Source organism: Felis catus, chromosome D3, assembly GCF_018350175.1.
Source record: "Felis catus isolate Fca126 chromosome D3, F.catus_Fca126_mat1.0, whole genome shotgun sequence".
Lineage (NCBI taxonomy): Eukaryota > Metazoa > Chordata > Mammalia > Carnivora > Felidae > Felis > Felis catus.
This window is the reverse complement of record NC_058379.1, coordinates 57,599,827-57,616,557: the sequence shown is the minus strand read 5'-3', so window position 1 is coordinate 57,616,557 and position 16,731 is coordinate 57,599,827. Positions and strand designations below refer to the sequence as shown.

The window sequence follows — 16,731 nt, the reverse complement described above, 5'->3', positions numbered from 1 at the left end:
AAAACACTCTGCACTTTCTCTCTGGATCTGCATCTGGCCTCACCATACTTCACCCAAGGTAATAGGGTTGAAATGAGGTTAAACAAAGAGGCAATTCAAAGGTTGTCCTTGATTGCAAATGTCTGGTGTTCTGCCGGCGGCTGATCACCATCTAAAAAAGCCTACAAGAGAAGTTCTTCAAAGTCAGGAAGGGGTGACTCAACATGCGGGCTGGGAAAAATGATAGTTTCCTTATATAAAAACACAAAAGTCACACCCTGAGAAATCTGTCATTTACATCCCTCAGAAGGTATCTTCCTGGCATGGATTCTGGTCAGATACATCAAAATGTGCTGATGTTTGCACACAGCACCCCGGTCACACCGAGTCTACTGAGACTTAGCTCGAGCAAGGCAGGCAGGGAAAGGCACCTCCATTCTATGGAAAACAGAGTGCCTCGTAGTAACCCCAATGGAGGGAGAACTTGTTCATTTTCCAGGGAACATCTGGGGAGCTTCTGGTCTTCAATCAACAAACACAAATGGAGAGGAAAAATCTGAAGGCAAGGCCCTGATGGTGGCAATGAAAGGGTGGAGCCTCCTGCTATTTTAGGAAGAGAGGTCTGCAGCAAGGGTTTGACCTCGGTGGCATTTTCTACACAGACAAGCAGCACATGGGTGACAGGACTCTCCCCTGGTTGTGTTTGGGTATTCTGATTCTTAAAAATGTGGCAGCTGACTTTGGCACCTTCCCAGTACTACAACTGCAAGTTAATAAACCGTTGCCAGTTTAACAAGAAGCATTAAGGTGGAGAGCCTCACTAAAGTATTCTACATCAGTAACATCTTTCCCGACCAGGCAACACAATTCACACAGTTCACCATTTGGGGGCCTCGTACAGCCACTGAGATTACCCTGCCCTCAGTCAGGAGGGAGTGAGGGCTGAACTCTTTCCTCCTAACTTGGTCTGTGTGGCAGGCACTGGTGATCGTCAGGCCCAGAGCCACCCCCTTTCTCTCTTGCTGCCACCCCGCCCTGCCCTGAGAGTCCAGGAAGCCAAGTCAAGTCATCTGCCAGCCTCCTTTGCAGCTACAGGTGCTCATGTGACCCAGTTCCAACCTGTGGGAGACGTGTGCGAGGGGCTTTCGACAAAAATGTGGCCTTCTTGCTAAGGGCTGACCCCACCTACCAGGGCCATCCCCCTCAACCCAGGCTTGGCTGTAGATCAATGTGGTTTACACTGATGGTTTACCCCATAAAAATACACACACACACACACACACACACACACACACACACACACACACTCCTAGATGAGGGTCACAAGAAATTAAATACATAGATGGTTATAATATTCGTTCTATAGAGAGGTGTGTGTGTGTGTGTGTGTATACTTTAAACATAACAAAAAACCCTACTGTGTGGACCCACTATTCAGAATTAGGTAATTTTAGATTTATTTCCTTCCAAGAGGTTCAACTTATGAACATCCATATGTCAGGTGGAAAATAAACTAGACAAGTTTCCCTTGTCCTTATCTTGGTGCCTTCCCCCCCTTCTAGGTATTGGACCCGTGTGAAACAAAAGCTAAGGATGAGAATCTCTTCAGACACCAAGCTGCACTGACAGGCAACAGTGGGACCAAGTGTGCGGTTCATTTGTCTACACAAATCCCACAAGTTTCCATGTTTTCATTATGGGGAGAGAAATCATCAAATTCATCCTGAAGCCATCTCTACTGACAACTTGTAATGAGGATCAACCACATGCCCGGGAAAAGATTGAAGATGGGTAGAAAGAGGAGACTTTCCAGCCTCCCCAGCACCATGGAGAAGCAGAAGGCTGAGGAACACTCTCTCACACACACACTCGGCATTTATCAAGAAGAACAGAAACCATGACCACTGCCTTGAAAATATGTCCTTAATTTTTTTTTTCTTAACGAGCCCTAAGTTTTCTTTCTCGCTTTTTGCCCCTGTGGCTCCCCAGGGACAGGGTCCAAGAGGGCAGGACTCAGTTCGCTGTGCTGGGTACCAAGACAGGTCAGGAGGCTTCTGCTCAGGGTAAAACACAACAGGAACTGCAGGGGACAGTTTCACTTTGCCTGTCTCATTCAAGCCTGACCATGGATATCTGATACTAAATCATGTTTCATGCACTTGTCCTTCACCCAAGGGAAAAGGAAAAGCAGTATTTCCCCCCTATGTGAACAGGGAGATAAAGCTGTGGGGTTGCAGGTATACGTGAAGAGGAGATGAGATGTTCCCTCCGGGCCCAGGCATGGCCCCTGCTTGACCATGCCCAAGAGAAAGGGACTTGATTGGGTAACTACTCCACACCTTTGAGTCTCAAATCTTCCAGTTGTATAAATGGAGATAATATTGAACTACATTAAATCTCTCCTTTGACCTATAGTTCAAAACTGTTGATAGCAGTCATTTCTTAGAGTCCAACCTAATAATTCCTGCTCTCCCTTGTCACATTTTTATGGGATCAAGTAAAACTATTTATATGAAGGTGGACAAAAATACTATGACCAAAGAGCATTAATTTTATGAACGGGAACAGTAATCAGTGCTTCAAACACCACATGTATCTCACTTAAAAAAAAAAAAAAAATGAGGGGCACCTGAAAGTCTGACTCTTGATTTTGGCTCAGGTCACGATCTTCTGATTGGTGGGATAGAGCCCTGAGTCAGGCTCTGGGCTGACAGCACAGAGACTACTTGGGATTCTCTCTCTCCCCCGTCCCCCCACTCTCTCCCCATCTCTCTCTCTCTCAAAAATTAACATTTTTTTGAAAAATGAAATTATACAGATAGCTTTCCGGAATCATTCCTTAAAATCCAAGTTGTGGGCCCACCCCAAACCTACCGAGTCACAAACACGAAAACCCAGTGAGGAGTGTATGCTTCTGACAAGCATTCTCAGTAATAACCCAAGTTATTGATTTCCCAGGAAAGAAATTGGCCTCTTTGGTTTGGGGTGACTTTCTGCTGAAATGCAGGCCCCCGTAGTGTGTTTCTTTCCTCACCAAATAAAAGGGATTGTAGAGAACCTCCTGAGAAGGAGTATTTTCCTTAATAACCAGGAAGAGGTGTGGGGCAAAACTTAGCTCAGTCACCGATTAGTTACCAGGAAGTGATAAAACCTGAAGAAAGTGTCATCTTTTGTTCGGGGATGTCTTTATCATCTTACTCTGTAATCCAAGTCTTTTTCAAAACTCTCAGTATCGAAGTTTCTGGAAGCAATGCCAGGGCCCCCTTGCAGCGGGCACATCAGAACTTACCCCTCAGAATGTAGTTCTGATAGTTCTGGTCTGCCTCAGCTCCCACCTTGATCAAACACGTCAGACCTTCAGCCACTACAAATTCATGCACCAAATCCTTGTCATCCTGGGCAGGAAAGGAGAGAGAAAAAAGACTTCAAATACTGTCCCAGTCCATGCTCTGTCCACGCTGTTAAAACTACGAGCCTTTGAAGCCAGACTGACCTCTAAAGAGTGTTCTGCTCTATTCAAATGAGGCATCTTAACTGTTGCCAGAGGAATTTTACAACCAGTCTCCACGTTGTTGTTTGCCAAAGACCAATTATTGCCTTCTGGGCAATCTAATAAAGATAAAGCAAATGAATCCCCTGTCAAGAATATTTATAGTGTTCTGCTTTTCATTCTTCAAAAATCACCAGGCTCTGCTTCCCCACAGGTCCCTCGGGACAGGCCACATGAAGCTTGCTGGGTTTTAGCAACAGGAAACGTTCGATTGCAGCACAGACCATCAAGTGGCGGATTCAAAGCCACTCGTGTGTTCCAAAAGACCGTCCTTAAGGTCAGTGGTTACAAGGGTCTTGCACATGGTATCTGAGTGAGGAAGCAGTTTCTCCTCCTCCCAAGTTGCGTTGCAGGACAAGCCAGGAGGCACATGACCAGCCGTGCATCTGGAGCAACCACATCTGTCTGCAAAGGGGCCACCTTAGGAGGCCACAGGAAGTCACAGGAGGCAGGACGTGGAAGGAATCTCAGGGACCATCTAATGCAGTGGTTCTCAAAGACAGGTGTCCAGACTCACCAGCAACATGAGCATCACCTGGGCACTTGTTACGAATGCAAATACCCCAATTACTGCATAGAAAATTCTACCATGAGACTCAGCAATCTGTGCTTAACGCATCCCCCCAGGTGACTCAGAGATGTTCCAATGGTTCTCACCCCTGACTCCTTCACATTAGGATCATCTAGGGAATCTTTAAAAAGAAATAGGAAGCAGGATCTGCCCAGATGAATTTGATCACAATTTCTGAGGGCAGGGCTCTGGCTGTGAATAACTTCCCCAGGAAATCCTTAAGGGCAATCACTTCGAGGACCATTGATCTAAGCCTACCTTCTCTTTACAGAAGACTCAAAACTTGGGCTGAGATCACCTATGTCCAGCCAGCGCCCAAGCCCAATCATTTTCTGCAGTACCAAGTTCTACAGAGCTCTATGAGAGGGATTTTTCCACTACTGTTTCAGAAGATGTCCTGAATTGGACAATGCCTGGTCTCAGAGGCAGCTAGCGTAAGACTGGAACATTCATCTTCAATTATAACAACAGAGCAAAAATTAAAAAAAACCTCAGTGATGTAAATAGTAGGAAGCTTAATGGAATAATGAATGGTTATTATTATAGGAATGGTCAGCAACCATAGTTTATCTCCAAAAAAGAAAAAAATAATTTAGACAAATGGGCATAATTCTCCTGTCCCTATGTGAAATCAGCCCCTCATTTTGACTTTATGGCATTTTCCAATTATATGGATGGAGGACTTGAGCTAAATGTGGGCAGGCCAGGCGAAGGCTCCCTTTGAACCAAGAAAACACTCTCAACGGTCAGAGGGCACTGGTGGGGGTGGGAGATGCTTGTGCCCTGAAGGTAATGAAAGACAGCTGTGTTAACTCAGACTTTAAGATAATCACGGCTTTAGAAGCAAGAGAAAATGGGACAATATCATGAGTTTTTGGAAAATTACTTTACACTCGTATGTATAAAGGAAATAAAAATAATTCTCCCTCCATCCATATCCTTTTCCACCAGCATATGTGAAAAGTGAACATTTAGATGAGCTCATGTCTAGTCAGAAGGTTTTTCCAAGCATGTAACAAATGTTTATTACTTGAACTAAAGCTAGATTCATACATGACTTCATGGTGAAAAAGTGAGAACAAGCCCTCGAGAAACCACTCAAGCTAATCACTAATATTAATACAGCCGAGAGTTGGCTGCCGGGCCAAGGTACTCAGCAACCAAATTCTCGGACCAGGGAGACAGTGTTTATGAAGATTCAGAACCTTAACTAAAACGTATGGACATGTGTAGATAAGGCACTTAAGAAATAGGCATTTGTGGCTAATAAATTGTGGAGAATGTCCTCCAAGTTGGCAATGTAGGAGATTTTGAACACATATCCTAAAATATTTAGGCATTAATAAATGATATTTAAAACACTGGTTTCCAACTAGAATGAAATCAGAACGTTAACACCAACTGATCAGGGATTGTCCCTGCATTTCAGAATTTTCTACACTAGCCATACTCAACCTGTGATCTTTTGTTTGTTTTTCTTTTTAGTGCTCATTCGTCAAGGAAAACTATTCAGCTCAATGCAAAAGACCAATGGCTTGGTATTTTACACCCTTATACTCTTAAGTTCCAGAAAGAAGCCCTGCATGTAGAAAACACAAGATGACTTAAATGCAGACTATGGGTATGGGAGAAGGTGATCCAAGCCCCAGACAGTTTACGCCTGTGTAATCCATTCAATACCCAATGATGCCTGCCTGGTTTAGAGCTATTGACTACATAATACCAGCAAATGCTGCTCAAAACTATCCATGTGATGAATAAATGGCAGAAATAACATCCCTGAGAATTCAGAGTTAACACCACAGAACAAACTCAGTGAAGGAATGTGCAACAAGACCTCAACCACGTTCATTTTGTTTTTAAATTTTTTTTCTCCAAGGAAAACTTGAAACATATACAGAAGACAGAACAGTTGAGTGACCCTCAGGTGCCAGTCAACTCCTACCAGTCCTGTTTCCCCTACCACCCCATATTAATTTGTCTGTCTGTTGCTGCCCTATTAATTTAAAGGGAATCCCAGACATCACATCACTTAATCCATAAATACTCCAATAAGCATCTCCAAAATACAGAAACTCTTTTTAAAGTTATGTACTCACAATAAAAAACTGATGCTTTATTACTAAATGTCCAGTCTGTGACCAAAACTCCAATTGTTTCATAAATACTGTTCCATTTTTTACATTTTGTACCAGGATCCAAACAAGATCCACATGTGACATTCAGTTAAGTTTTAAAGGTCTTTTCAATTCATCTTTTTTGTTTTCCTTGAAATGTAGGTGTTTAGGAAAGTAGGTCATCTGTCCTGTAGAGTAGCCTACAGTCTGGACTTTATTCATTACACCACTGTGGGGAAGATTAGCATGTGCCTCTATCCTAGATCATTTTTAAACTGGTACTGCACAGGGGGACATGAGGAGATCCAGAGTTGATTTTGTTGGCTTTAGCACACCACCGATGGGAGTGCGAATTCCCACGAGGAACGACACACAATCTGGCCTTATCTCTTTTCCACCATGTCAGCGCAGGCATTGATGTTCAATACCCAGATCAATTCACATAGGGCTACAAAACTGTGATATTTTAATTCTATTATTCCTCCCCATTAGCTAGAAGATTATGGTAAACAAAACTTCCATTCAACTACCATTCCATTACCCTAAAGTTTACATAGAGAAGGGTACAATACCTAGGTATTTTATTATGTTTAGTGCAATTGTAAACCTCCTGGAAGAAAACATAGGTGGTAATTCCTTTGACAGCAGTCCTAGCAACATTTTTCTAGACATCTCCTAAGGCAAGGGAAGCACAAAAGCAAAATTAAACCATTGTGGTTATACCAAAATAAAAAGTCTTTGCACAGTGAAGAAAGCCACCAACAGAGCAAAAATGCAACCTATTAACTGGTAGAAATTATTTATAAATGATATATCCGATAAGGGGTTAATACCCAAAATATATATAGAACCTATACAACACCAACACACACACACACACACGATTTGATTTAGAAACGGGCAGATGACCTAAATAGATACTTTTCTAAAGGAGACATACAGATGGCCAACAGACACATGAAAAGATGTTCATCACGCATCATCAGGGAAATGCAAATTAAAACTATAATGAGGTATCACCTCATACCTGTCAGAATGGCTAAAATCAAAAACAAGAAATGACAGGGGTTGGTGAGGATGTAGAGGAAAAATGGAATCCTCGTGCACTGTGAGTTGGTACAGCCACTGTGGAAAAGAGTACGGAGTTTCCTCAAAAAATTAAAAATAGGGTTACTATATGATCCAGTAATGCCACTACACGGTATTCATCCAAAGAAAATGAAAACACTAATGCAAAAAGATACATATACTCCTATGTTTATGGTAGCATTATTTACCATAGCCAATATATGGAAGCAACACAAGTGTCCACGGACAGATGAATGAATAAAGAAGATGTGGTATATCTACCTATATATAGACATATACATCTATATATACACATACATATATACATACAGTGGAATATTACTCAGCCATAAAAAAGAATGAGATCTTGCCATTTGCAGCAACACAGATGGATCTAGAGGCTATAATTTTAAGTGAAATCACTTGAATTTAAGAAACAAAATAGATCCAGAGTAAAAAGTATAGACTCAAATACAGACAGCTGGTGGTTGCCAGAGGAAATGTAGGTGGGGGGATGTATGAAACAGGGAAAGGGAATCAAGAGCAGTATAGATGAGCATATAAAATTGTTGAATCGTTATTTTATACACCGGAAACTAATATAACACTGCATATTAATTATACTTGAATTAAAAAAATTTTAAAGGCAAAGGGTAAGATAAATGTGAGATTCTTAAACTTTAGCCTTTTTCAAAATAATCAGCTGATTCACTAGCATCTTCCTAAGGTGACCTATTCATCGTTATTTTTTAGTATCATTATGAACTCATCAATGCCAACTTTCCCGATGTCTTTCAATCCATTGTATTTATCATCCTTATTGATGTTGCTATTTTCCAACCACCAGTAGAAGACCCTTCAACATTCTCCTGAGTTCTTGGTTCTTTTGGCAAGAATCCTAGCGGGACCTGATACCGTCCTTGCTTTAAGGTTTTTTTGGTTTTTTTGTTTTTTTGGTTTTTTGGTTTTTTTTTTTTTACCCATTTCCTACTCCAGACTTCGAATCAGCTATTTCTCCAAGGATCTATTGTTCCTTTCAATATCTCAACATCACAACCTTGGGGCTAGTGGTGCTTTAAGTAATAGGCTGACCATTGTTCCTAGTGCTTTTTAGTAAATTTTGAGCTGGAAATATGCTTAGTTGCTTGTTAGTTAGACAATAAACACCATGGGTTCATGCTGATACTTTCAATTAAATTCAGGAATACAGAGTTCTTAACCTCTTCTACCTTTCTATCTCCTTTTTCCTCACACACCAAGAATCTTAATGCTTAACAACTCTAAGAATGACCAAATTAGAACACATACACCGGTCTTAGAACAGCAACACAACACCAGCAATGGGACTATTGCAAACAGTTGACTGGGTGTGTGGTTCCTTTCGTTCTTAGAATATATCTACTCAGGGGCGCCTGGGTGGCTCAGTCAGTTAAGCGGCCAACTTCACCTTAGGTCATGATCTCACGGTCCGTGAGTTCGAGCCCCGCGTCAGGCTCTGTGCTGACAGCTCAGAGCCTGGAGCCTGTTTCAGATTCTGTGTCTCCCTCTCTCTGACCCTCCCCCATTCATGCTCTGTCTCTCTCTGTCCCAAAAATAAATAAATTTAAAAAAAAAAGAATATATCTACTCAAAGCACACAAATCACAATGTTTTAAAGTCACTTGGAATAACTGACTCCTCTCTCTTCAGTTTCTGCCACCAACTGGATACTCAATGAGGTGAACACAGGTTTTGAAAGAAGTCAAAGCTGAACAGAAACATCAGGCAGGCTGAGGGACTCAATGAATTAGGACGAGGAATGGCATGAGCCTGGCCCTCTGGTGGTACAGTGAGGGTCCAGCCCAACTGCAGCTGGGGATCTGAGTTAAAGAGAAGGATGTCATCAAAGGTAAACAAGTTTCGTTTTGTTTGGCTAAGGAACAAGGAGATACAGATGGAACTTTGGGACAATTAGTATAGTGTTTACTAAATTAGAAACCAGAAAGACTAACGACATACACATCTGCTAGAAGGCTATCCAATTCACCCATTGCTTACACAGCCCCAGATACTGTGCTTGGCCCCAAAGACTCAGTGATGAAATCCAGGGAGCTTGCAGACAGCTAGACTCAGACAAGTACCCTAAGTTCTATACTACAAGTAAGCTCAGAGAACTTCAAAGATATTTGGAGGCACTGGAAGGACTCATTTAGGGAGAAGGGCACTAGCAAGAGGAGACACCAGGAGGTCAACCGAGAGACATGGAGAGTGGATGTGGGGTGGCAACACATTATGGGATAGAAGCAATAGATCCAGGGGAAAAGGTGCAGAAAAGGAAGGGTACAGCTTGCTCCCAGAATGCACCCATGAATAGAATTTAAGACGCAGCCAAGGGCAGAGAATTGGGCAGCAGAGGCTTCCACGAGGGCTTCACGTTAGACTGAGAAATTCAGATGTAATCTAGAAGGCTACATGGGACCAGCAAGAGAAGACCTTCCTCAAACCCCTCTGGTAGAAAGAACAGACTGAGATGGAGAGAACCAAAAGCAGGCAGTGCCCATGGACAGATGTTGCCATTTTTCCAGAAGAACCGGTCTGAACCACGGTAGACCCCAACCGCAAAGTGTTTCAGAGACGTTGCAGCATGAGGAGCAATGGCAGGGTAGGTTCACCACCATAACTATTGGAAGAGCCAAGAGGGTTCATGTCCAGATATGTTAACACTGAGAAGGGACTCTGCTCTGGGAGAAGGTTAAGGGCATGACTGAACACATTTCAGGAACAACAGGATGAGAATGTGCAGATGGGATGGATTGTTGGCCTTTTTGCCAGTCCCCTCTCAGGAAGACATCCATGAAGGGGAAGTGCCACTCTGGCAGAACTATCACTGACAGGGGCGCCTGGATGGCTCCATCCGACTGTGGCTCAGGTCACGATCTCATGGTGCGTGAGTTTGAGCCCCGTGTCGGGCTCTGTGCTGACAGCTCAGAGCCTGGAGCCTGCTTTGGATTCTGTGTCTCCCTCTCTCTCTGTCCCTCCCCCACTTGTGCTCCATCTCTCTCAAAAATAAATATTAAAAAAATAAAAATAAAAAAAACTATCACTGACAAAATTTTTTAAGAATATGGATAAGACAGGAACTGAAGAGAAGAGGAATATACCCTAGGAATATACAGACACTCAGCGCACGTGCTACCTCCTGACTCTGCCCAGACAGCAGCCTCCCCCTCCTCTCCTGGCTCTGTCCCTCTCTCCTCTTGGCTTCTCACAAGTGAGAGTCTCTCAGCTTGCCTGCTCTCCTGTCCTGGCCTTCTTCACTAGGCCCGGGACTTTCTCAAGGCAGGGGAAGAGGGAAGGCTTAGGAAGAAAGGATAAAATGGATCCTGCATGTGTGCACAAGGGACACATCCACAGCAGCATGGTTGCTAAAATAGCCAACATTGGGAATAAACCAATAGAAGAGTGAACAAAGCCAATTATGCTTTATTCATACAATAGACGACTCAGAGCTACGTCAGTCATGCCTACATCTATCCCGTTTTCATTAAATAAGCTGGAGTATGATCCATGCAGCATAACATGTATGAAGTTAACAAAGGATATACATACTCTTGGTGAATATTCACCAACAGCATGGAAACATGGATACAGAAGGGGCCTGAAGTGGGAGGAAGATGGTTAGTACTGGGGACAATGCAAGACCTCAATTATATCTGCAGTAGGTTTTTCTTTTTAAAAGTCTGAAGTCAGCATGGAAAAACATGATTTGGTAAAGTCGTCTTTACTTATGTTTGAAATATTTAATAGGGTAAAAATAGTCTCAACTGAGACTCTGACCTAATTGACATTTTAATCGAAAGGAACTTTTCTTTCCGTAACCAGTAAGAGGCAGAAATAGGTTTGTATCTGATTCCACAAGCAATACAAAAACAGGACCTGTGAGCACACGTGTCTTCTTTTTTACCTGAAATATCTGCTTCAGGGAGAAAAGGGCCCTTCTTAAATCTCGCCCACTGGAGTTGTACAGTTTTTCTGAAATAAAAAACATAACATATAAAATTAATTAAACTGACGCAATCAAGGGTAAAGACACAGAGAGAACACGAACAATGAACAGAATGTCCACTGCAGAGGTGAGGGGACTGGATCCAGTTAAGATACAGACCTCACCTCAGATGGTACAAGGAACAGTCCAGGCTGCTACAGGTGGCCGGAAGAGGGGATGTGTGAGTTTTAGAGACCAACACCCCACGTGCACCCTCAGCCACCACCCTCCCTCTCTCCAGACTTCTAGTCCCAGCTGTTTGTAGACCATTGTACTCGATAGCCAACTATATCCGGCAAATGAACACAGTCATGATGGAATGCATCCTCCCCCCTCCCTCCTTCCTGGCCTCACAGCCCCAGCACCACTGTGCTTTCTGCAGCTGGGCTCAGCTTTGAGGGACCTCTTCTTCCTGGGATCTAACGGTCAAGGGCCTTAAAGATCCAAGGGCAGCACAGGACGCTGTGCTGGATTAAGGACTGGATGTCTTGGCGATGGCCCTCTAAGCAGCCTCTGCTCTGCCTGCTCCTGGGCTCTCACTCATGTTCAAGAACGGGTCTGGCCCTGAGCCAGGCAGACAGAGGAGCCCTGTGTCAGGCTTCTCTGGCTCAAGATGCAGGCCAACTCCTACAACCCCCGTGTTCCCTTCAGTCATATTTAACACATTCTCGTTAGGTCAGGCCCAGCGAATAAGGAGGTGACCCCAACCTAACACCCAACCTCCAGAGGTCCCAACATGACAGGAAGATGAATGAATATGCCACAATTACTAGTTAGCCAGCGGAGGAGAGCTGCAAAGTGCCGAGGGCACATAGGAGGAGGGGAGAAACCAGTTATCCCGATCTACACAGAAGGCCTGGGAGTGCAGAGTACTCAGCTTCACACAACTCAAGTGTGGCCCTGACCCACGTGATTCCGCTGGCAGGTCAGGTTCCTCACATCGGGCACCAGGCTTTCCCAATACACAGCACCCAACATGTATTTCCTGAGTGTCTGCCAGGAACTGTTCTAGGCACCAGGTAGTGAAGAGTGAACTTAATAAGAGCAACAACTAAGCAGTCAGCCTGCATTTCAAAGCTGGTGTCACCACCTACTTGGGAGATGACCTTGGACAAAGTAGTTTACTTCTAAGTCTTGGATTTCCTGGTCTATAAAATGAGAACAGGTAACAATAGACTTAGAGGATGAAAGTTTTGTGTGATGCCAAACACTGATAGGACAAAGGCAGATACCAAAGCATTTAAAACGTTAAGAATAAAGTAGTCAATAGCAGTGTTATTCTGGTGGCTGGCCACTCTGAGCTTCAATTTCAGCATATGAGGGGCAATGCCCAGAATCACATTCTCTGCTTATGTCATAGACTTGAGTGGAAGGCCATGGAATACACAGGTCTAAAAGAGTTGGCAGAAGTCTGCTCATGAGAAGAATATTCCCATTTTGCACAGTAGCTCTGAAAGTGAACAGGCTCCCACTTTAGATTCAGAAGGATGTAGGGCAGGTGGGACTCAGCAATTATGGTGGTAACTTCCCCCAAAGGCCTCCCCACAGACATCTTGACCTCTTCCCATCCACTTTCCAGACCAAGGCCAGAAGGATTGGGTGACCACCTGATGACATCACCGCTCCTATTTAAACCCTTCAATGGCTGCCCCTGCACGGAGAATGAAACCCAAGATCCTCTGTATGACCCATCAAGCCCTTGATCATGCAGCCTTGGCCGCCTCCCTCACTGCATTGCAGACACTGGTTTTCTCCAGGCAACTTGGGCAGGGGTCAGGTTCCTCCAGACTCAAAACCTACGAAGACACCCAGTAAGTGGCAGAGGCTAGATTACATCAGATTGGGAGGTCTGTGGTGTCTGACCCCAAGGCCTTCTCATTGTTTGACCACCATGGAATCTACCACGTCTATACAATATACAGTTGATGATCACTTATTATGAAGAGTTTTGATTAAGAGAGTATGCATTGTCTTCCTAAAAACAAGTATCTGAGAAAACTCTAGAGGAATCAACCACCCCTAAAATGAACATCTAGTTTATCATAGACCCTAAGACATGAAGCCCAGACAACTTTCAAGTTGACTTCTAAAATGTCTGCATGGCCTCAAAATACATTAAATAATAAATAAATGGAGTTAACTGCATCACCCCTGGGTCTGGTCCTCGGGGCGATCACTTGTTCAGTTTCCACAGCTAACATCTCAGATTTCTCAAAGTTTGGGTTTTGCCACTACCATTTCTAATAAATAAGAACAAATCTACCAGATGCAAGTATGGGGCTATAGAAATGAAGAAGAAGGGCAGATTTATCTTATCCAGGAAGAGGATCGGAAGACAGAGTCAATTCCAAGTACCTCTTTATAAGGTGGTAAGGCTCGCGGTAGACTTTCTTGCATATATACCACTAGGTAACCAGCAGAAATAGTCTTAAGTGAATTCACACTATCACAGAGCCTCCTTTAGTTACCAATGATCTGTTCTGGCTTCTGATTCGTGTAAATGAAAATGATGGTTAGTTGTGTTCAGGTTGTTAAGGTTTTAGTACTTGGTATGATAGTCAAAATCAGGTAAAAAAAAAATCAAATTTAGCTGAAAATGACAATATTTTGTTGAGGATTTTTTACATCTATATTCATGAAGCATATTGATGTGTATGTAGTTTTGTTTCCTTTTAATGGTGCTGATGTTGAGGCAATGCTGATCTCATGAGTTGGGAGTATTCCCTCCTCTTCGACTTTCAGAGCAAGTCTGTATAGAGTTGGTATTATATATTCCTTAAATGTTTGGCAGAATTCTCCAGTGATGCTACCTGGGCCAAGAGTTCTCCTTATTGGAAGGTTTTCAAATATGAATTCAATCTCTTCAATTAGTATAAGGCTCTTCTATTTCTTCTTGAATGAACTTTAATAATTTGTATCTTTCAAGGAATGTTTTCCAATTCACCTAAGTTGTTCAATGTATGGGCATAAAGTTGTTCATGATATTCCCGATCATCCTTTTACTGACTTTAGCAATCTCCTCTCTTATTCCTGTTATTGGTAATCTGTGTCTTTCTTCCCTTTAACTTGGTCTGGCTAAAGGTATATCACATTTTATTGCTCTTTTCAAGCAACTTTTGATTTCATTGTTCTTTCCTTTCCTAATTTTTATATCATTTTCCTCCTTCTGCTTGCTTTTGGCCTAATTTGTTCTTTGTTCCTACTTTCTTAAGGTGGAAATTGAAACGACTGATTTGAAACCTTTCTTCTTTTCTAATGGAAGTAGTTAGTGCTATAAACATCTCCCTAAGCACAGCTTTGGCTACACTCTGCAAAATTTGATACACTGTTTTTGTTTTAATTCAGTTCAAAATTGAATGAATGATGAGTATTTCATTCCACTCAAAATGTGTTGGTTTGTTTGTTTACACCTATGGCTTATTTAGAAGTACACTGTTTAACTTCCAAATATTTAGGAATTTTCCAAGTATCTTTTTGTTACCGATTTCTAGTTTCTTTTTTTAACAAGATAAGAACTTTTTATTTTGCCTTTCTTCATTTCTCAAACTTACATAATAGAGTATATCACCCTCCTTTTTTTTTTGGAATTTTTAAAAACATTTAGATTCGAGTTAGTTAACATATAGTGTAGTATTGGTTTCAGGAGAATTTAATGATCCATTGCTTACACATAACACCCAGTGCTCATCCCAAGAAGTTGCCCTCTTTTTGTTCAAGTTTATTTTGAGAGAGAGAGTCTGCACGTGAGGAGGGAGGAGCAGAGAGAGGGGACGAGATAGAATCTCAAGTGGGCTCTACACTGTCAGAATGCATCCCAATGCGGGGCTCAAACCCACAAACCCTGAGATCATGACCTGAGCAGAAACCAAGAGGTGGATGCTCAACCAACTGAGCCACCCAGGCACCCTCAATAAGTGCCCTCTTTAATGTCCATCCCCCCCCACCTTCCCTCCAGCAATCCTCAGTTTGCTGTCTACATTTAAGAGTCTCTTATAGCTTGCCTCCATCTTTATCTTTTCTCCCCCTCCCCTATGTCCATCTGCTTTGTTTCTTAAATTCCACATGAGTGAAATCATATGATTTGTCTGTCTTTGACTGACTTTGCTTAGCATAATACACTCAAGTTCCATCCATGTTGTTGCAAATAGCAAGATTTCATTTTTGTTGATCACTGAGTAATATTTCATTGTATATAGATAAACCGCATCTTCTTTATCCATTCATCCATCAATGGCTATTTGGCCTCCTTCCATACTTTGGCTATTGTTGATAGCACTGCTATGAACATTGGAACATTGGAGGGCATGGGTCCCTTCAAATCAGCATTTTGGTATCCTTTGGATAAATACCTAGTAACGCCACTGATGGGTCACAGGGTAATTTTTTTTTTTTTTAACTTTTTGAGGAACCTCCATACTTTTTTCCAGAGCGGCTACACCAGTTTCATTCCCACCAACAGTGCAAAAGGGTTCCCCTTTCTTGGCATCCTCACCATCTGTTGTTTCCTCAGTTGTTAATTGTAGCAGTTCTGACAGGTACGAGGTGGTATCTCAGTGGTCACTTTTGGTTAGTATTTGCATGGTTTAGTTTCTCGTAGTTATAGTTGCAATTGTTTTTATCTAGTCTGATAACCTCTCTTTTAGTTGATACGCATCCACCACATATTTTTAGCATCTAGGACATCACAAAGGACTCTGTGGTGGCACTAGAACAGAAGACCTCAGGGGGGCCTGATGGTGCCTTCCACCCTTTGATGAGAAACATGCTTGTACAAATGCCAAAAATATCTTTGAGTGGTGCCAAAAAACTCTTTTTTTTTTGCCAAGTCTCTCTTAAGTAAAACAAACCACAATTTCTATTTGAAAAGTCTATTTCAATTGTCCTTAATTAAAAAATAAGACTATTTATAGTTATTAACTTTATCCATTCATTCATTCAGCTTTGTTTGGAATAATTATTTAATGAAATAGAAAAGTTCCCAAATAATTCTTTAACGCCAGAGAATTCTCACTACAAACTTCAGAGAAAGATTCACATAATGTAGTTTTGCCTTTTTAATAACAAATCTCAAAAGATCAGCCATCTTAAGATTCACATAATGTAGTTTTGCCTTTTTAATAACAAATCTCAAAAGATCAGCCATCTTATTTAAGAATATTACATATTTTGGCTGAAATGTCCTTTAAAGGGCAAAATGTTTTTATTCCATATGTTAAAAGCACTCCATGAGGTCTAGACCAGAAATTCTTCCAATCTGGCATCTGTTAAATTGTAGTTTTTTGTTTTTTTTTAACCATTCATGGAAGTGATTAGCAGTGATGTTTCACTTTTATGGACCAAGGTATCTTCTCCCCAAGTACTGCAAAACCTTTTTTGTTTTTTCTATGCAACTGATATTTTTACAAATGTCATGCATCAGTCT

General features: G+C 42.1%; 1 protein-coding gene across 17 annotated transcripts in view; it reads right to left on the bottom strand.

Moving 5' to 3' along the window:
- The window catches only part of FHOD3 (formin homology 2 domain containing 3), a 470,560-nt gene that overhangs the window by 259,591 nt on the left and 194,238 nt on the right, over nt 1-16,731 (bottom strand). For all 17 annotated transcript variants that reach the window (XM_023241882.2, XM_023241885.2, XM_045041338.1 and 14 more), the window contains exons 4-5: nt 11,229-11,296; nt 3,269-3,374 (exon numbers count right to left, since the gene is read on the bottom strand). In XM_023241882.2, the coding sequence (XP_023097650.2) occupies nt 3,269-3,374; nt 11,229-11,296 (174 nt within the window). The remainder of the gene's footprint in view (nt 1-3,268; nt 3,375-11,228; nt 11,297-16,731) is intronic.